Source organism: Bos taurus, chromosome 10, assembly GCF_002263795.3.
Source record: "Bos taurus isolate L1 Dominette 01449 registration number 42190680 breed Hereford chromosome 10, ARS-UCD2.0, whole genome shotgun sequence".
Lineage (NCBI taxonomy): Eukaryota > Metazoa > Chordata > Mammalia > Artiodactyla > Bovidae > Bos > Bos taurus.
Genome location: NC_037337.1, coordinates 54,808,350 through 54,829,139, shown reverse-complemented (window position 1 = coordinate 54,829,139; position 20,790 = coordinate 54,808,350). Strand labels below are relative to the sequence as shown.

Genomic DNA, 20,790 nt, shown 5'->3' with positions numbered 1-20,790 from the left:
GTGTAGCCAAAATGGAGAAAAGTAAAATGTACACACTTCATACTCACTTGCAGTCTTTACAACAAAAAGAGTGCTTCAAATTTATAGAGGATAAAACCAAGAAAGTCAGTATTTATAAATGTTTATTATGACCAAAGATTATAGACAAAAGATGCTTTCTGCTTCATGTTATGTACATACATACTGATTTATTATAATAGTTGAACATTACTCCAGGTTAAACTTGTGTCCATGTATTTTTAAATCTTTTCATAAAACTACAGGCATCTATTCCTTTGAAGTTAGATTTAAGAATAAGCATTTTAATTTATTTGCCTACATTTCCTTCTTGCAATATTCACTCTAGGCCTACAGTCCAATAATAGCCATGAGTTGCAGAGTAAAAACTAAATAAATGAATAAAAATACAATCACTGCATAATTTACTACTAGGTTCAGAATGAGGATAGTAAACAAAATCCAAGACCAAAGTTAAATTTACCTGATAGCGTGATCATATCAGTGAAGAAAAACTGTTAACAAAGAAAATGCCAATTTACCTGTGTATTTGTCTTGCGTTTTTTCTTATCTGGGCTTCCTAGTTGCACACCTGGTCCTCCTAACCCATCCAGTCCACTATCACCACCTAAAAATAAGTAAATACATCCAAATAATATTTCTATTCATAAGTGAAATTTTATATCTTTTATACCATTATAGCTACCTGTTAATATGTTTTCTATTTTTATTAGATAAAAGTAGTATTAAGCTTTTATTATCTTTGTTCTTCAAAAAGCCTTCCCCATAATCTCAGCCAGAGTCATTCACTTCTACTCCCACAGCATTGTTTTTTAATTTTTTTTTTTCAGTGAAAAAGTAAGTCTCTATATTACCCTCAAACCTTCAGTCATCTGGTTTCCTATTCCTGAAGCAAACACTGTTGCTAGTTTCTCTCCATCTTTCCAAAGATAATCTAGATTAATTCTAGTGTATCTCTAGGGAGTACAAAAAGGATGCCGTGTTTAGTATAGAACAATGGTTTGTACCTTGCTTTCTTACTTGGAAATCATTCTATGCCATTACATATAGAACTGTTCCATTCTCTAACAACTGAGTAGTATTTCATAGTATGATTATACCATAATTCATTAAACTAGTCTTCTCCCTATTGATGGATTTCAATTGTTTCCAAACCTTTGCTTTTCTGCAATGAAAATCCATGTATAAATGTCTTTACACTCATGTACAAGTCATTCCTAGAACTAGAATTATGGCATCAAAGGCATATGCCTTTTAATTCTGAAAGGTATTATCAAAACACAACAATGAATGTGGGCATGATTTTCTCAATATAATCAATTAAAAGCAAAAGCTTGACTATGTTAAAAAGTAAGTTTATCAATGGAAATTTTTTCCATTAAAAAAGCACATTTTTTATTATAGAGAATTCTGAACATATACAAAAGTGACAGAATAAAATTATGTACACATATATGTAGCCATATAATACATATTTATAACAGATTAATAAATAAATTCAATGGGTTGACAGAAGATTTTAGGAGACTTGCTCATACACGTGGATTCTAAGAAAGAGATACTTAAACTGACACCTAAAAGATGACAAGAAATCTCTCATCTGAAGAGCAGAACAATAAGCCTGTAGGCAGAGAGGATAAATAAGAAAGGAGCACAAATGTGTCTGAGACATTTAAAAGAGGCCAGTGTGTTAGGGGACTCTGGAGAGTGCCTTCAGAAGAGGCTGAAGAGACAGGCAGGGACCAGATCATTTTAAAGTGTTAATGGACTGATTGCTGTATCCCCCCACAATTCCTATATTGAAGCCCTAACCCTAATTTGAGAGTATTTGGAGATGAGGGGTTTGGGAGGTAACTAGGGTCATACTAGGTCACAAGGGTGGGTCCCTTATAATGGGATTAGCAGCCTTAGAAGAAGAATAAGTGATTGTCCTTGCTCTCTCCCCTTCCCTTCCTTCATCCCTCATGCATACACTAGGAAAGACCACGTGAGGACACAAGAAGATGGGCATATACCTACAAGCCAGGAAGGAAGCTCTGACCAGGAACTGACAAACTGGCTGGCGCCTTAATCTCTGACTTCCTAGCACCAGACTGTGAGAAAATAAATTTCTGTTGTTTAAGCCCACCAGTCTATGGCATCTTGTTGTGGCAGCCCAAGCTGACTGAGATATAGAGCCTTGTAGTTTATGATAAGGAATCAGGATTATATTTGGAGAACAGTGGATGATCATTAAGAATTTCAAACAGGAAAGTAACACGATTTGTGTTTTTAAAAGATTACATTAGAATTTGTGCTGAGAATAAATTGGTGATGAGAATGAGGTCAGGAGCAGGGAGACCTGTAATGATATCTTTACAACAGTAGCTCAGGGAAAGAAATGGTACATAGCAATAAAGAGAAATCAGCATGCTGGCAATAGTCCCACACATAACAAAATGCAAAGCAGATTTCTGTAAGGGCTATTTAGGACAAGTTTAAATACTGTGGAGGTAAAAACTATGACAAACAATAACAAAATTTTAGTAAGGATTCTGGATGTTAAATTAATATTTAAACACCAAAAGCTTTCATGTATAAAAACCACAACTAATTAAAAGATAAAGAAGAAGAAAAGTTTTCATTTTCAGGAACAAAACTAAACTAAAATAACTAGCAATAAACTTAAGAAATGCACAAGACCAGTATGAATAAAAACTTTTTAAAAGCCCTATTGAGGGACAGAGAGGAAGTCTTCTAATGAGTGGAAAGGTACTCCCTGTTCTGGCTAACCATCTGGAACAAAATAACACTGTTTTTCTTTAGAGCACATATTATCCCAGGTAGCCTGATTGTGCCCTCCTCAGAGACATCAGCACTGAGTCACTAGTCCCATCCTCTAACCCCATGGGCATTTATACCAGCCTAAGCAGCACCTCCTTCTCAGAGACCGGAGTTTAAACTCCACAGGGTCCCTCTTGTGAGTGGACATGTTTTTATAATTCCAACGTGTTTCCTATGTCCTACAGCCATGAGGACATGGGGAGCTTCTTCCCACAGTTGTTACCTCTGTAAAATCTTTAGTATTCCATTTTGCCAGTTTAATATCTGTTAGCAATACTTTATATCAAATTCTTTACATTAAAAATAATTGGTATGGTTTCTGCCTCCTGACTAGACCCTGACTGATACATACCTCAAACCCTACCAGCCAGAAACTATCATTACTCGTAAGTTAACATCAGTCCAGACTTTTAGCTTACTACCTACCTACCTACTTTCACTCCTGTGTATAAACACTGATAGTAATATTTTTACAAAAATGGGATATATTTAAATAAAAGCATTAAATGTCAACTTATTCAAATTTAATAAGGAAAAAGAAACAAGTTAAAATGATGAATATGCTAAATGTTTCTTCATCAAAAGAGAATTCTCTAAGGCTGCTGCTGCTGCTGCTAAGTCGCTTCAGTCGTGTCCGACTCTGTGCGACCCCATAGACGGCAGCCCACCAGGCTCTGCCGTCCCTGGGGTTCTCCAGGCAAGAACACTGGAATGGGTTCTCTAAGGCTAAAACATCAATAAAAACATTGAATAAAAAAAACATTAAAAACATGGTTTTTCTTTTTTCTTTAAATAATGTTGACACTTCCTTCATTGAAAGTTGAGGACTATAAATTTTTACTTTTTCCTTTTTGTCCTGTAGGTTATGGTTTCTTCATCTTCTGCATGCTGTTTTTCTTTTTCTTCACTATGTGTGTTAGTTCATTAGTTTGCTATAGCATGTCTGAGTAATTATCATGCTTTTATTTTTACCCTGTAACTTTGCCCAGACCTTTTAAACTCTGATTTAATGTATGTAACTTTGACTCCCTTTTATTCTTATCTAAGGTTGTTTGCCTGGCTTAGGTGGTTTTCTTGGCTTATGTGGTATGTATCTAATCATATGATGTTTTTCCTTTACATTATTTTAATGTTAAACCTAGCCTGACATTCCTAGAATAAACCCAATATGAATGTTACATTTATTAGACTGGATATTCTCTTTAAAATGTTTGCCTATCTTAGTAAGGTTGTTAACCTCTCGTGTTTCCTTGAAACATCCAGGATCTTAATTTTGAGGTTTTGTTAAGTGCATATCTACTTATTTGTAGGGTGCAGTAATCCACTCACATTAGAGTATTCTCTTGTGTTGTCTTATTCACCTTGTATCCCTGAAGACTTCTTTTCTCTCAGAGAGAGTCCTTTAAAAACAACAACAAACCTGTTTTACTCGTTTTTTTTCTCACTCAAAAAAGTGAGACAATAAGAACACTCGTTTAATTTGCTTTTCTCCAGACCTGGGGTTACTAGTGAGCATTCTCAAAATTTTGTAAATCACCAACAGCTCCCAAGAGGAAGGGGTTGTTTTAGAAGCCTAAAACAGTGATCCAGATTTCAGCCTATTCCAGATTTATGTTACTGGGCTGTGCCACTTCCCTTGTTTGTTGCTGACATTTTTTGCCATTTTTTTTTTTCCAACTGTTTTGGTTCATTTCACTTGAAATTTAAGAAGAGACTCTGTAGTTTTGTACTAGCATCTTATCTTAAAGGTTTCTATCTAACTGTATCTATGTTCCTTCACTTAATCTTCATAACAAACCTATGAGGAAAATCATCCTCATTTTAAAAAAGAAACAAAGAGAAATGAAATTGTAAAGGTCTGGGCCATACCTCTGGTAAAAAGCAGCTCTGAAATCTGAAACTGGGATTTGTTTTCTTTTACTTGTAGGTGTGCAATTCAATGGGTTTTTGTTTTGTCTTTAGCATATTCACCACCACCAAGCAGTGTATCTATCACCACTATTTAATTCCAGAACACTATCATCATCCCAAAAAGAAACCACGTACCTGTTAGCCATACAATATGTGGCTCTGTGTTTGGCTTCTTTCACTTAGCATAATATTTTCAAGGTTCAGCCATGTTATTTTATGTAGTACTACTGCATTCTTTTTTATGGCTGAAGAACATTCCACATTATTTTTATCCAGTCATCAGTTGGTGGTCACCTGGGTTGTTTCTATTTTGGATGCATTTATGTACACTTTTTAAATGAAAGTGTATTTTCAATTCTCTTGGGTATACACCTAGGAGTGCAGTTGCTGAGTCATGATATCTCTATGTTTAACATTTTGAGGAAACACTAAGCTCTTTTCTACAGTGGCTGCATCATTTTACATTCCCCGCCTCTGAAGTCTGAGAGTTCTGATTTCTTCATATCCTCCCCGAGATTTATTTTTTTATTTTAATAGTGACTTTAGTGAGTGTGAAATGGTATCTCCTTGTGCTTTTAATTTGCATTTCCAAAATTACGAATGATGTTGACTACCCTTTCGTGTATTTATTGATCTTCTGTGCAGAAATGCTTTTTCAAGTTCTTTGCCTATTTTTTCACTTAGATTGTCTTTTCTGTTATGTTTTAAGAATTCTTTACATATATATTAAGGATACAAGAGTCTTATCAGATGTAAAACATGTAAGATTTTAATTTTGGTGAAGTCCAACTTATTTATTTTTGCTTTGTTGCTTAAGTAAAACTAAGTTTATTCAATTTCTAAGATATAAGTTTGCCTTCCAGAAATCTTATACATATAATGTCTTCCTCAATGGCCCACAAAAGGCATAACAGTATATACTAACATACTGAACGGAGAAATGTGTTGTTCTTATATCTGAATACCTAGAAATTTCGTGGAAAAGAATAAGCAGTGGGCCTGAGGTCAAATAATAAAGTGATTATATAAACAAATAAAGAGGCCAAACATTAAAGCCCTGTCTTTCCTAATGCTTGTTATGGGTACTTCATTATAACAAAAGTGTAAATAGAAAAAGGTAATGCTTAATAATAAAAATTCATTAATACACCCAGAAAAGATGTCCTTTTCATTATAGGGGACTGGAATGCAAAAGTAGGAAGTCAAGAAACACCTGGAGTAACAGGCAAATTTGGCCTTGGAATACGGAATGAAGCAGGGTAAAGGCTAATAAGTTTCACCAAGAGAATGCACTGCTCATAGCAAACACCCTCTTCCAACAACACAAGAGAAGACTCTATACGTGGACAACAACAGATGGCTAACACTGAAATCAGATTGATTACATTCTTTGTAGCCAAAGATGGAGAAGCTCTATACAGTCAGTAAAAACAAGACGGGAGCTGAGTGTGGCTCAGAACTGAACTCCTTATTGCCAAATTCAGACTTAAATTGAAGGAAGAAGGGAAAACCACTGGACCATTCAGGTCTGATCGAATTCAAATCCCTTATGATTATACAGTGGAAGTGAGAAATAGATTCAAGGGACTAGATTTGATAGACAGAGTGCCTGATGAACTATGGATGGAGATTTGTGACATTGTACAGGAGGCAGGGATCAACACCATCCCCAAGAAAAATCAATGCAAAAAGGCAAAATGGTTGTCTAAGGAGGCCTTACAAATAGCTGTGAAAAGAAGAGAAGTGAAAAGCAAAGGAGAAAAGGAAAGAATACCCATTTGAATGTAGCGTTCCAAAGAATAGCAAGGAGAAATAAGAAAGCCTTCCTCAGTGATCAGTGCAAAGAAAGAGAGGAAAATAATAGATTGGGAAAGACTAGAGATCTCTTCAAGAAAATTAGAGATACCAAGGGAACACTTTATGCAAAGATGGGCTCGATAAAGGACAGAAATGGTATGGACCTAACAGAAGCAGAAGATATTAGGAAAAGGTGGCAAGAATACACAGAAGAACTGTACAAAAAAGATCTTCATGACCCAGAAAATCACGATGGTGTGATCACTCATCTGGAGCCAGACATCCTGGAATGTGAAGTCAAGTGGACCTTAGAAAGCATCACTACGAACAAAGCTAGTGGAGGTGATGGAATTCCAGTGGAGCTATTTCAAATCCTAAAAGATGATGCTGTGAAAGTGTTGCACTCAATATGTCAGCAAATTTGGAAAATGCAGCAGTGGCCACAGGACTGGAAAAGGTCAGTTTTCATTCTAATCCCAAAGAAAGGCAATGCCAAAGAATGCTCAAACTACCGCACAATTGCACTCATCTCACATGCTAACAAATGAATCCTCAAAATTTTCCAAGCAAGGCTCCAACAGTACGTGAACCGTGAACTTCCAGATGTTCAAGTTGGTTTTAGAAAAGGCAGAGGAACCAGAAATCAAATTCCCAACATCTGTTGGATGATCAAAAAAGCAAGAGAGTTCCAGAAAAATATCTATTTCTGCTTTATTGACTATGCCAAAGCCTTTGACTTTGTGGATCACCACAATCTGTGGAAAATTCTGAAAGAGAGGGAAATACCAGACCACCTGACCTGCCTCTTGAGAAATCTGTATGCAGGTCAGGAAGCAACAGTTAGAACTGGACATGGAACAACAGACTGGTTCCAAATAGGAAAGGGAGTACGTCAAGGCTGTACATTGCCACCCTGCTTATTTAACTTATATGTAGAGTACATCATGAGAAATGCTGGGCTGGATGAAGCACAAGCTGAAATCAAGATTCCAGGAAAAATATCAATAACTTCAGATATGCAGATGACACCACCCTTATGGCTGAAAGCAAAGAAGAACTAAAGAGCCTCTTGACGAAAGTGAAAGAGGAGAGTGAAAAAGTTGGCTTAAAGCTCAGCATTCAGAAAACTAAGATCATGGCATCTGGTCCCATCACTTCATGGCAAATAGATGGGCAAACAGTGGAGACAGTGGCAAACTTTATTTTTTTGGGCTCCAAAATCACTGCAGATGGTGACTGTAGCCATGAAATTAAAAGACGCTTGCTCCTTGGAAGAAAAGTTATGACCAGTCTAGACAGAATATTAAAAAGCAGAGACATCACTTTGCCAACAAAGGTCCATCTAGTCAAAAGCTATGGTTTTTCCAGTAGTCATGTATGGATGTGAGAGTTGGACTATAAAGAAAGATGAGCACTGAAGAATTGATGCTTTTGAACTATGGTGTTAGAGAAGACTCTTGAGAGTCCCTTGGACAGCTAGGAAATCCAACCAGTCCATCCTAAAGGAAATCAGTCTCGAATATTCATTGGAAGGACTGATGCTGAAGCTGAAACTCCAATACTTTTGCCACCCCATGCAAAGAACCAACTCATCTGAAAAGACCCTGATGCTGGGAAAGATTGAAGGCGGGAGAAGGGGACGACAGAGGATGAGATGGCTGGATGGCATCACTGACTCGATGGACATGACTTTAGTAAACTCTGGGAGTTGGTGATGGACAGGGATACCTGGGTCCTGCAGTCCATGCAGTTGCAAAGAGTCAGACAAAACTGAGCGACTGAACTGAACTGAACTGATTAATACATTAGTCTCTTCTGCTGCTGCTGCTGCTAAGTCACGTCAGCCATGTCCAACTCTGTGCAACCCCACAGACAGAAGCCCACCAGGCTCCTCTGTCCCTGAGATTCTCCAGGCAAGAACACTGGAGTGGGTTGCCATTTCCTTCTCCAATGCATGAAAGTGAAAAGTTGCTCAATCATGTCTGACTCTTAGTGACCCCATGGACTGCAGCCCACCAGGCTCCTCCATCCATGGGATTTCCCAGGCAAGAGTACTGGAGTGGGATGCCATTGCCTTCTCTGAGTCTCTTCTAGTACATATAAATTACCTTTTCCACAGCATTATTAAGACTACTGAATAGCTGTAACTTTTTCTATTAAAATACTGTAATTTAAAGATGAACGAAATCTACTCTATCATCTCTGTTCACTTTCTGAAACTTTAATAATAATTTCTATATTTACTATAAGGCAAAACTCTGACATTTGGAATCATTTAAATAAATTCCATATTTTCAAGTAATCTGTGAGCAAAGCCATCTAAAATTCTTTTTTGAAAACTGAATTTTATAGTATTACTTTTTTATTTAAGAGTCTAATATTTTCCTCCATAAAACAATCCTTCAAGTTCCCACTGGTCTCTGTTGCCCCACTGATTATTCATCTAAAAAGTTAATGAGGCCATTTCCAATGGCTTGACTCTTGGCCTTACCTAGGTCCCTCCCATCACTGTCTCTAATAATGCTGGTTCTGTCATCTCCATGATATAATAAGTCACGTTAAATCAGATTAATGCTCATTGGGGCTAATTAGAATATAAGCTACCAAGAATTTCTGTAATTATTACTCCTTAGAAATGAAGCTGCAAGGCCAAAATCCCTAAGGAGGGAAAGTAGTGATTATAGAGGTAGTTATTTAGGTTATCTTAATAACTTGATGCCAGAGCTTCTCTCTATCTGCTCTACACTCTTCAAGGGAAACCATGACCATTTCAGCCAGAAGTTGAGAGCTGTGGGGCACAGAACCAAGAAAAGGGAACTTTCAAAGCTTGTTGTAACAATGGCTACTCTGATCCTTTTGTTAATTCTTGAACTTCTTAATCTTATCTCTTCACTCCTACCTGCCCAGTGCCCTCCGAATGCACAAGGGGCAGAGAAGTTGGAAGGAGTGATGTCCACAATAGGGAAAGAAACCTCTCTCATCCTAAGAAAGTAAAGGAATTTAATCTATATATTATCACCCTTCATTATGTCAATCAATCTCAATTAAGCAAAATAAACTTTTACCTTTTATGTAGATCTGGAAGCTTATTTCTCTCCTTATCATCTTAGGGGAGTTTCCAACCTATTAAATGAAGCTATTTTTTCCCATCTAAAGACTCTACAAATTAATGATTTTTATATGAAACTCATTTATAAGGATAAAATCATTTATTTGTATGTGTTAGTCACTCAGTTGTATCCAACTCTTTGCAACCCCACGGACTATACCCTGACGGGCTCCTCCATCTGTGGGATTTTCCAGGCAAGAATACTGAATCGGGTTGTCATTTCTTTAACAAGGGGTCTTCCTGACCCAAGGACTAAACCCGGGTCTCCTGCATTGCAGGCAGACACTTAACCATCTGGGCCACCAGGAAAGCCAAAGTGAAAGTGAAAGTCGCTCAGTAGTGTCTGACTCTTTGCAACCCCCATGGACTACACAGTCCATGGCATTCTCCAGGCCAGAATATGGAGTGGGTAGCTGTTCCCTTCTCCAGGGGATTGTCCCAATCTAGGGATCAAACCCAGGTCTTCCGTACTGCAGGTGGATTCTTTACCATCTGAGCCACCAGGGAAGTATTTGTAAGCACTTTTTATTTCTTAAAATCAATTTTTTCCCTTTTTAAAGAGTGGATTATTTACTTTAGGCCTCTTATGGTTTTTTCTTGGTCTAGGTACAACTTCTTTATTCTTTAGGTTTAAGACTCAATCTATTTTGGCACCAAGTCTTTAAAGGGAACATTATTCTTGTACACTAGATATGAGTGTGCCTCCTATATTTTAAATTTTCTTTTATTAAACTCATTTTATTCATTTTATCACATTATGGTTTGGTATGTGATAGTAACTGTTCTTGTAAGTAATATGACTGCATTATTTTAAAACATTTTTGTTGTTCAGTCGTTCAGTTGTATCCAACTCTTTGTGACCCTGTGGACTGCAGTATGCCAGGCTTCGCTGTCCTTCACTATCTCCCAGAGCTTGCTCACACTCTTGTCCATTGAGTCAATGATGCCATCCAACCATCTCATCCTCTGTCACCCCCTTCTCTTGCCCTCAACTTTCCCAGCATGAGAGTCTTTTCCAATAAGTCAGCTCTTCGCATCAGGTGGCCAAAGTATTGGCGCTTCAGCATCAGTCCTTCCAATGAGTATTCTAATATTTTCCTTTAAACAGACCTGCTTCAGCATTATTCCAAGTGTGTATTTTAAAATGTGAATGAATTAGAATAAGTATGTACTCTAGACCAATTTGACTCAAACCAGGTTTTGCCCTCCGAAATACTTATGTTGAAATCCTAATCTCAGTGTGATGGTATTAGGAGGTGGGGTCTTTGACAGGTGATTAGGTCAAGTGGGCTCTGTCTGCCCCTATGAAACAGACCTAGGAGAGTTTCCTCACCCCTTGCCATATTAGGACAGAGTAGGAAGACTTGTCTATGAACCACAAAGTGGGTCTTCACCAGACACCAAGTCTGCTGGCTCCTTGCTTTCAGATTTTCTAGCTGTCAGAACTGTAAGAAATAGGACTTCCCTGGTGGTCCAGTGTTTAAGAATCTGCCTGCCAAAGCAGGGGACACGAGTCTGATCCCTGATCTGGGACGAATCCACATGACTGCAGGGCAACTAAGCATATGCACCACAACTACTGAGCCTGAGCGGGGTGACTACTGAAGTCTGCGTGCTCTACAGCCTGTGCTCTGCAACAACAGAAGCCACTGCAATGAGAAGATGCACACTGCAACTAGAGTAGCCCCTGTACGCCACAACTAGAGAAAAGCTTGTGCACAGAAACAAAGATCCAGCACAGCCAAAAATAAGTAAGTAAATAAAAGTTTTTTAGAAAAGAATAGTAAGAAATAAAATATCTGTTGTTTACAAACCCCCGCGTCTATGGCATTCTGTTACAGCAGCCCAAACAGACTGAAACAGTACCTAATACACTGCCTGGCACAGAGCAGACCCTCAATTGCTACCCTCAATTGCTAGTCCTCATTTTGTTTCCCTTTAGACTAAACTTTATCACTAGCGTACTTCACTTCCGTTTCTACAGTACTTAACATCCTATCAATATCTAATAACCAGCAGTGACGACACAATCACTGGACACTCAAATATCAGTTTTTCGTAACAGCACAGAAATCTAGCATATACTGTCAGTTGGATGTGAGCTTCTTAGCTAAACAGCTTTATCTTCACCTGAAACATACACTTTAATAATACTGGTCTCTACCATGGAATGGAAACATTGTGAATGTGTGAATATAGTGTTACATGAATTCCATCAAGCATTTGGCAAAACGGCCGTATATGACTGAAATGAAAAACACATTATTTCCTTTTCAAATGCAAGGCAGAAAGTGTCCACTATATGATGCCTCAAATCTATATCAATCTGGGCATGTAATAAATATTAAACTCAAGCCCTCAACCTCAGTCATTTAAGTTTTTAAATATTTGTGGTTCCTGTGCCAGCTGTTCTCCCCAAACTAACAATCTTTGCATTACTGTGGTGCAGTTTAAGGCTGCTCACAAAGGTAAAGCTTAGAAGGGTGGGTAGATGGTGTCCAAGAGGAAAGCTGACTCTATACAATAACACCTCTAATAATGGGAGGTCTCAATGGAGCTGATGCTTTGAAGATGGGTATCGTAGCAAAGTTAGGAAAAAGAAGAGGACATGCCTAGCAGAAGGAACAGAATGTGCAAAGAAAAATGTAAAGGCAAGAGAGCTCATGACATCTAGAGAGGAAATGTGAATATTTCAGAAATGGAGCATGGGAGACAAGGATGAACATGTCATGAATATGAAGGATGGAGGACTAAGTGGTAGGCCTGGGTCAAATAAGAAGATAGGAATGTTAGATTGGGTCAACATAAGAAGGTTGGATTTTCATCAGAAATGCAACGGGAAACCAACGAATTTTACAAAAAAGAGTAATGTGACTAAACTGTGTTTGGGGAGCACTGTGTGGCTAGGATTTGAGGCCCCAGAATTTACATCCTAGCTTTGCCACTTACTGGCTGGGTAGACTTGAATATGGGCTTCCCAGGTGGCACTAGTGGTAAAGTTCCTGCCTGCCAATGCAAGAGACACCAGAGGCGCAGGTTCAATCCCTGGGTCAGGAAGATTTCTTGGAGGAGGAAACGGCAAGCCACTCTAATATTCTAGCTGGGAAAACCCCGTGGAGAGGGGAGCCTGGCAGGCTATAGTCAATGGGGCCACAAAGAGTCAGACATGACTGAAGCAACTTAGCAGGCAGACTTGAATATGTTACATTACCACATATTGCTAAACCTCTCTGAACATCAGTTCCTCAACCGTAAACCTAGAATAATAATAACATAACTTACAGGGTTATCGAGATGATTAAACTACTTAGAAAACTGCTTGGTAAGTACTTAATAAATGGCAGTTATATATCACCAGCAGGAAGTAGCAATGTGGAAAATGGGTTAAAAAAGACAAAATGGGTCACTGAAACCAGTGACAGGGTTAGTGTAATAATCAGAGATAAGCAAAATCTGAACTAAAAGAAGTAGCTGTGGAAAGACTAGGAGATGACAAGTACAAAACATACTAAAGAGACAGAATATCTAGGACTCTGGGACAGTGCTGAGTTGCACTGGGGGATGGGTTTGGGTTACTAAATAAATGATCTTTATCAAGTTAGGGAATATGGGAGGAAAAGCATGCTGAAGGTCTCACAGACACCTTTCATTCCATTTGTTAACAACAAAACCCATTTATCGCTCCCTCATCAATTATTCTTTTATATATCTGTGACACCATTCTCTTCTGTTTTTCTCTATCTCTCTGGCTACTCCTTGGCATTCTGTTTTTCAGCGCCCTCTTTTCCCTCTTATCTCCTAAACATTAGTGTTCCCAAAGTTGCTTTCCTCAATGCTTTTTTCTTCTAACTTTTCACTCTCTTGGGCAAGCTCATCTACTCCCAAGGCATCAAATTAATATTCACATGTTTACTGATAACTTCCAGATCTCTATTTCTGGCTCAGACCACCCACCTCAGTTCCAAACCATGTATATCCATTGCATACTCTGCAACATCCCACGGGGATACTCATTCAACGTGCTGAAAACCAAACTCGCCTTCCTGACACTCTGCCTAGTCCTTACTTATGCTAATTAAAAAATAAAACAAAACAACGATCCCCCTCAAAATTCTGTCCTTTAGATTTTCTCTCACCGGTTGCTTCCCTCAGTTCTATGACTACGTAAATTATGCTTACTCTTCTATCTTAATCCAAATCTTCCATACACTCCTCTTATCAAGATGGTCTGTATTTTTTTAGTACCGTCTACCATGTATGCTTCTGTGACATTTCTGTGTTATTATGCCACTCTAAAATACATCCTCACCTCTTCAGTGTCATTTCAACTCTGGTTAAAAGCTTTTCACCTGAAGGTTACAGTCTTTTAAAAGCAGATAGCTATTTAATCACTTTTGCCTCATGACTAGTGAAATTTCTACTAAAGAACTATCATTTATTCATAGTCTAGATGGAATTATCTTGATATTATATAGTGTTCACCACAGTTCTGACATGAGTCATATAATGTCAGCTGTCTTAATTTTTCCACACAAAATCAGTAGTAAATCAGACAGAATTGTATTTGAAACAATAAATGTGACATTTATGTAAAAAAAATAGCATTTCATCTGAAATGAATGCTTCAACTCTAAATTTGCTTTTCTTCTTCATTTTCTCTTTAATTCTCTAAGACTAACTCTTCATTTGCATCCTTGATGCTATTCCTTCTCTCATATGCAGAAACTTGATTTATGAGGATAGGAGCCTTGTCTATTTCATGCCCAACTTCCACAACAGCAAGTACCTAGCACACAGTAGATATTTTTTATATGTACTGAACGCTTTATTAATGAATTATTCTCTTTTTCCGTTGCTTTTTCAGTGTCTCCCGTCTTCCTCTAAATCAGGTCCTTCTGTTGGTCTACTAATATGTCTATTATTGTTCAAGGGAGAAAAAGTAAACAAAGAGAACCCACACAAACTTTGTCTCGACTCTTTTCAATCTATTGGCTACGTATTTCCTTCCGCCACCAAGCTTCTTTTAAATCACATCTTCACCACTTAACATTCAGCACTTTGAAATATGGTTTTCTCCCAAAAGTGCCTTCTCAAAATCATCACTAAGTTCCTAGACCTTCTTCTCACCCCTCATCCTCCTTGCTGCTCTTTCTACATTTAAAACAAAGGAACACCCACTGCTTCTTAAAACTTTCCTCCAGGAGGCCTTCCTTGACTCCCTTAAAGAGGGGTTATATGTTTATTTTTTCATAGATGATCACAGCACTTATCACACTGTTTGTAAATGATTACTTTTCAGTATCCCAGACTACACTAAAAGTTAGTGAAGACAAGCGTTATGTCTTCTTATCAATGTATTCCCATTGTCTACCCAATAAATATCTGTTGAATAAATGAACAAGTATTGTCATCAGAATACTGGATAACAGGACTGTTGGTTAAACTAAGGATGATGGTAACATTTTAAGGGAAAAGGGCAAGTAAAAACTGGTGGGAGAGGCTATGGACAATCTGAAAGCAGCATAAAGATATGAATGAGTTCCTTCATGTATTCACTCATTCATTCATCTAGTATCTCCTGTGAGCAAAGCAGTTAGGGAAGAAAAAGAAAAAGAATCAAGATATTGCACATATCCTCATGGATCTGTCTTTCAATCAAGGGCTGAGGGCTTGGGAGCTGGTAAGAACTGGTAGGAAATATGAGAAAGATACTTGGCCTTTCTAGATATGAACTCTGAATCTAATATTAAAATATCAGGACAAGTTTGGAAAACTACCAGTCCACTTCCTCTGGTCCACTTACCTATCATAACCTAGGTCTAACAACAGCAGTTCTCAAACTTTTGTGTACATAAGGACCCACAGGAGAGCTTGTTAAGGATGCAGAGAAATCTTTCAGAAATCCTAATTCTGTGGGTCCAGGAAGCTACATTTTGTATAAGCATCCTAAGGAATCATGGTGCTTTAGGTCTACAGAGTATACTATTATAAAGTCCTTAAGTCATTCATGTTGTCCTAATTTTGCCATATCTGAGTTATACCTATAATATTATTTTCTAATAATTCTTCTAAATTTAAATATATATATAGGTCTCTCTAGAGATAAACATGTAGAGATACATGTGTAGATAGATATATGTATAGATAGAGATATATGTATAGATAGAGATATATGTATAGATAGAGATATATCTATACATATATCTCTATCTATACATATACAGATATGTAGAGAGATCTATCTACCTATTATGTCTATCTATCTATCATCTATATCTTAGCCTTATCCTCAGCAAGAGGTTTGATGACTTACACTTTTTATACACATGAAATACATAACCATTAAAAAGTCTGCCTATGTATATCAATGGATGGAGAAACAGTTTGAGAAGCAATGTTCAAGAGATTATGTTCTGCAAACACCACATTCTTATAAGCAGTCAGATGACATAAATTATAACCAAAAGCTTCAGGGCAGTGAAGTTCAGCAGAACCGTGCTTCAGAAGAGCTCAGGTAGATATACTGGTACCTTTTATGGATTATAAAATAATTTTAGAATGCTTTAAAAATTAATGTTCTAATTAGTACAAAACGACTTATTATAAAAACTCCTCTTCGTATCAGCTTTTTATTTTAAAAAGTGCTTTGTCTTATATTCTGGTACTTAACTCTCACAGTATTCTTGAACTGACACCTGAGTGAATTCCCAACATCTAAGTTAAAACCAGCAGTTGTAACAAAGCAAAGATAGATTTGTGCTCTTGACCCACAATGACATACCCATCAATTTTATTTAAAATTACATTTGAGTAAGACTGACAATTGAATTCAAAGGTATAAACTTGATAACGATTTCTTTTCCTTCAAGCCCAAAATAATTTACAATAATAGGCAAAACAATATGGTACACATATCAAAGAGATAACTATTTCAGAAAGTCTGCTCCTTAAAGGCTTTGGCAACTCATAACCACAAAGAGAAAAGAAAAGTTGAAATAGAAAATCTTCACCAAGAGAAAGACTGTGCTGATGTTAAGCCTGTAAAAACAATATTCTGCTCTAAATTATGTTTTTGCTTAAATGTTTAAGAAAATCAATCTCTATCTAAACTCAAGTGATGTTATTTGGATCCCACATTGTCACTGTGTCTCAAGCCAGTTCTACAGATTTAATATCTAGTCACAAGAAACAAAAACACAGATGAATGGCTGCGGTCCTCAGTCTCTACATCACTTAAATCAACTGGAAATTTACCTTACTACTGATTTATAAAGCACTTTATCTTGTTTGGCTGAAAGGTTTATTACAATAACCTCCTAAGTAGCCTCCCTTGTTAGCCCTTGTTCGCTACAGTCTATTCTCCACACAGCGGCAAGTAAAAACCTAAGTCACGTCAGTCACTCTCCTAGACAAAACCATCCAGCACCTATCTCAGAGTGAAAGCCAAAGTAAAATCTTTCAATGGCTCACAAGACCCCCAATACACACTCACCCTATCCTTCAGCTCAGCTCACACTACTGTCCCTTTGCTCACTCCATGCCACTTACAAGAGTTTCTATGCAGCTGCTTGAGCACACTAGACAACTTCCAGACCCAGGGCCCTTGCACTTGCTGTTCCTCTTGCCAATACTGCTATTCCCACGCCTATCCGTAGGGCTCTGCTCTATCACTTCCTTCGGATCTTTGCCAAACTTCATCTTCCAGGTGAGCCCTCTTATAAATAATCACTACCTCCCCACCCCCATACATACTTTCCAACCACTCTCCCTGCTTTGACCTTTTCCATAGCACTTACCATTTGACATTCTATACCTTTCATTTGTTCATCATTTGTTTACCCCACTAGTTTGAATTCCTGGTGGGTGAAGATGGTCTTTTTGCTTTGTTCACCGTGGTATCCCAGTGTCAAAAACAGTGCCGAGCACAGAGTAGATGTTCAATAAATATTTGCTTAATGAGCAAACTGTATGACTTCAACTTTAGGACTTTCAACCTTAACCTTATTGAACGCTAGAAATAAAGAGCTGGAGGACACTCCCCAAATTTCGAGACGGCACTTGACGTCTGAACTTACAGGCAGTATCTTTTGTCTGGCACACGTTCCCTCTGATATTTCTTAGTAAGGCAGCAGGGAAATTCCTAACTCGTGTGCGAGGAAGAAGCCAGCCGACCGACCGTGTGTAAAACTGATTTGGGGCGACTTGCTTCTTATCCACAAGCCAATAGAGGAAAGCGTTTTCAATGAATATAGTTTCTCCTTTCCTAAGGAAAATAAGCTGCATGTTTGTTGCCTTTTGGAAGGTGGGAAGGGGGCCCGGGAGAGACGCGAAGGCCCGGCACACCTTCTGCAAGAGCGTCAACTCCAGTGCGGTCCAACTTACTTTTTTGTGGGGGGTAGGCACCGTTCGTGGTCTCTGCCGGGGGTGTTTCTTTCTCACCCTCTGAGCTGCCTATTGTGCTGTGTCTGGCCAACGAGGTAAGGTGGGCGAGAAGCGGGGTATGAAGGGATGCGGAGTGCGGCTTCAACTGCCTCCTAACACAAAGTCGGGGCGGCCAGGGCCCGGCGCGGTGGTCCTGCGGGCGGGCGAGCGCCGGGGCCGCGCGCCTTCGACCGCAGCCCGGGCCCCGGGGCGCAGGCGGGACGCGGGCTGCGCGGAGTTAGGCCCGGACAGAGCCCCGTGGCCTCCCGGCGGCCGGGCACGCGGCCCCCGCGCGCCCCGCTCACCCCGCTTCCCTCAACCCGGCGCCCTTCTCGGTTACCTCGAACTCTCTTCAGCGAAATGGGATCCTTCTCCTGTTCTGCTGACATTACAGACCGCAAAGCATGACTCCCCCCCAGGCCGCGGGAATTCGGTCTCTTTGATGCTGCGGCGGCGGCTCCTCCTCCTGCTCGCGGGGCCGCTGCGGCTGCGAGGCGAGCCTCAGAGCTGAGGCGCGGCCGAGGGCGGCAAGGACGCGGGGCGACTTTGCAAAGTTTGGGAGGAGGACGAGGCCTCCGGGCGGCCGGGCGGCGTGCGGGGTCCGGCCGGGCTCAGCGGCGGCGGCGGGAGCGCGGCCTCGGGGCGGCCCCCCGCCCGGGGCCGGCGTGTGCGGAGGACGAGTGCGCCGCCGCCGCCGCCTCCTCCCACTCCTTCTTCGCCGCCGCCGCCGCCTCAGGAGCCGCTGACAGGGGAGGCGGGAGGCGGGCGGTCGGGCCCAGGAGGCGCACTCACAGCGCCCTCTGAGGAGGAGGTCTGCGCTCTCACCGCTCCCGAGTCGCAGACACAAAAGCTCCCAGCCTGGAGCCGCCTGCAAAACCCGCTCTGGGGCGGGCGAGGGACGTGGCGCGGCCCCGCGGCTTCCCCGCCCCGAGCTCCCCAGCCCCGCGCGGGGACGGACTTCGGTGGGGCGGGGGGGCCGCTGCCTGGTCCCGCGGTGCCTCCCGCCGCCGCCTAGCGCTCCGCCTCGGCCCAGCCCCCACGGCCCGCGCGCGCCTCTCGCTCCGCGCGGGGCTAGCGGGCCCGCGGCCCTGGCAGTCGGGGCGGGCAGCGCGCGCCTAGGGGCCGCCCCGCCCAGCCCCACGCTGCTCCGAGCGCGGCGCTGCCCCTCCGCCGCCGCCACCACCCGGCTAGAGGACGCCCGGCTCGGCGGCCGACGCTCCCCGGCTTCTTCGAGGAATCGGCATCTCCGAACTTCTTCCGAGGCCACAGCAGGCATCTTGGCCCTCGCGGCCAGGGATCTGAAAGAGAAACGTACGAACCGAGGAAACTTTGTATGCGGGGGCTGGAGAGTTCTCCGCGGGCAAGTGGAGACCCAGATTCCCCACTCCGTGTCCGTGGTCTGGACACCTGCTTGTAGAATGCCACAACTGCAAGTTTTCACGACCTGATTCTTCGGAAAGCGATGCAGAATTAATATAAGAAAGGAGGGTGGGTGGGAGCGATGGGGCACCTGAACCTGATGTAGACGTCAAATTTTAGGAGAAGGACCCCCCTGCCCTTTCCCCCCCAACACACACACAAAGCCGTGTGATTGTATGATTACTGATTCCACATCCATTTATGCTGTGTGACCTAAAGCAACTTAAGTAACCTCTCTGGGTCTCAGATTTCTGATCTTGAAAAGGCAGTGGGGCTACATCTCAGATCTCTTCTGACTCTGACATTCTTTGACTTAACTTTCACGGAAATGTTTTCCCTGTTTGTTAGGTTTCCAGTTCTACTAAAGACATTCTGTAGGTGTAGACTTTAATCTTCAATCAGGTGAGGCACTGACCATTCTAATCGAGAATCACTGAGAAGCACTCATTAATCATATGATTACAAACAGGAGTCTCTTCCTTTCGAAGACAAGACCCATAGAACTCATTGAGTTGCACAGATAATGACAGAACAGGTATAAACACGAAGCCGATGTACGGTCTTAAGAACTACGTGACAGACAAGCACCAAAGCAGAGGAATCAGCTTCAAAGACAGGATATAGTGTGGGCATGGAACAAATGTTACCCTTTCTCATTTAATACGTTTGGAGAGAAATTTCTAATTTTAAGATTCAGACTAGGATAGGCTAGGAAAATTTTTACAGGAGGCACGTGTAAGGAGAACCACCCACCGACCCCCGACCCCCAACAACGCAGGCCCCACAACTAGAATGTAAGCTCCATGCAGGCAGGAATTTTATGCAGTATGCTATCCTTTGGTACCTAACAGTGACTGGCAAGTGTTTAAAAATTTTTTTGTTGTTGAATAAATGTGTGAATAACAGACTGGAAGTGGTCCTTAGTGAATTAGATCGACAAGATTTTGGTAAGTGTGATAAACTCAAGCAAATGCTAATATTGGATCATATATTCTAACTCACATGGTCCTTGAGAGAAGATGTGAAAGCACTTTGAAAATATCAGGTAATATGGAAACAGAGTTTCCTTATATGATCCTTAGTGCAAGAAAAGTGGTTGGGAAAAATCATGGCTAAGAGATTTTGAATTCTTTATTGTATTTCCTAAAGCTAGAGACTCAGGAATAATATATAATGAAGGGAAACAAACTGGCCTCTTCTTAATGATTCATCAAGAATAAAAAAACAGAGTTCCCTGGCATCCCAGTGGTTAAGACTCTGAGATTCCACTCCAAGGAGCTTGGGTTCCATCC

The 20,790-nt window shown here is 40.6% G+C and overlaps 1 protein-coding gene across 2 annotated transcripts in view; it reads right to left on the bottom strand.

The window, feature by feature from the left end:
- Positions 1-19,754, bottom strand: part of PYGO1 (pygopus family PHD finger 1) — a 28,280-nt gene extending 8,526 nt beyond the window's left edge. Inside the window, exons 1-2 of one of the 2 annotated variants that reach the window (XR_009496206.1) lie at positions 18,420-19,754; positions 540-625 (exon numbers count right to left, since the gene is read on the bottom strand). Coding sequence is in view for 1 of the 2 variants with exons in the window: in XM_002690892.5 (XP_002690938.1) it covers positions 540-625; positions 18,420-18,468 (135 nt within the window). In the remaining variant the exon portion in view is untranslated. The remainder of the gene's footprint in view (positions 1-539; positions 626-18,419) is intronic. The other variant, XM_002690892.5, reaches the window with a different exon arrangement.
- Between the last annotated feature and the right edge of the window lie 1,036 nt (positions 19,755-20,790).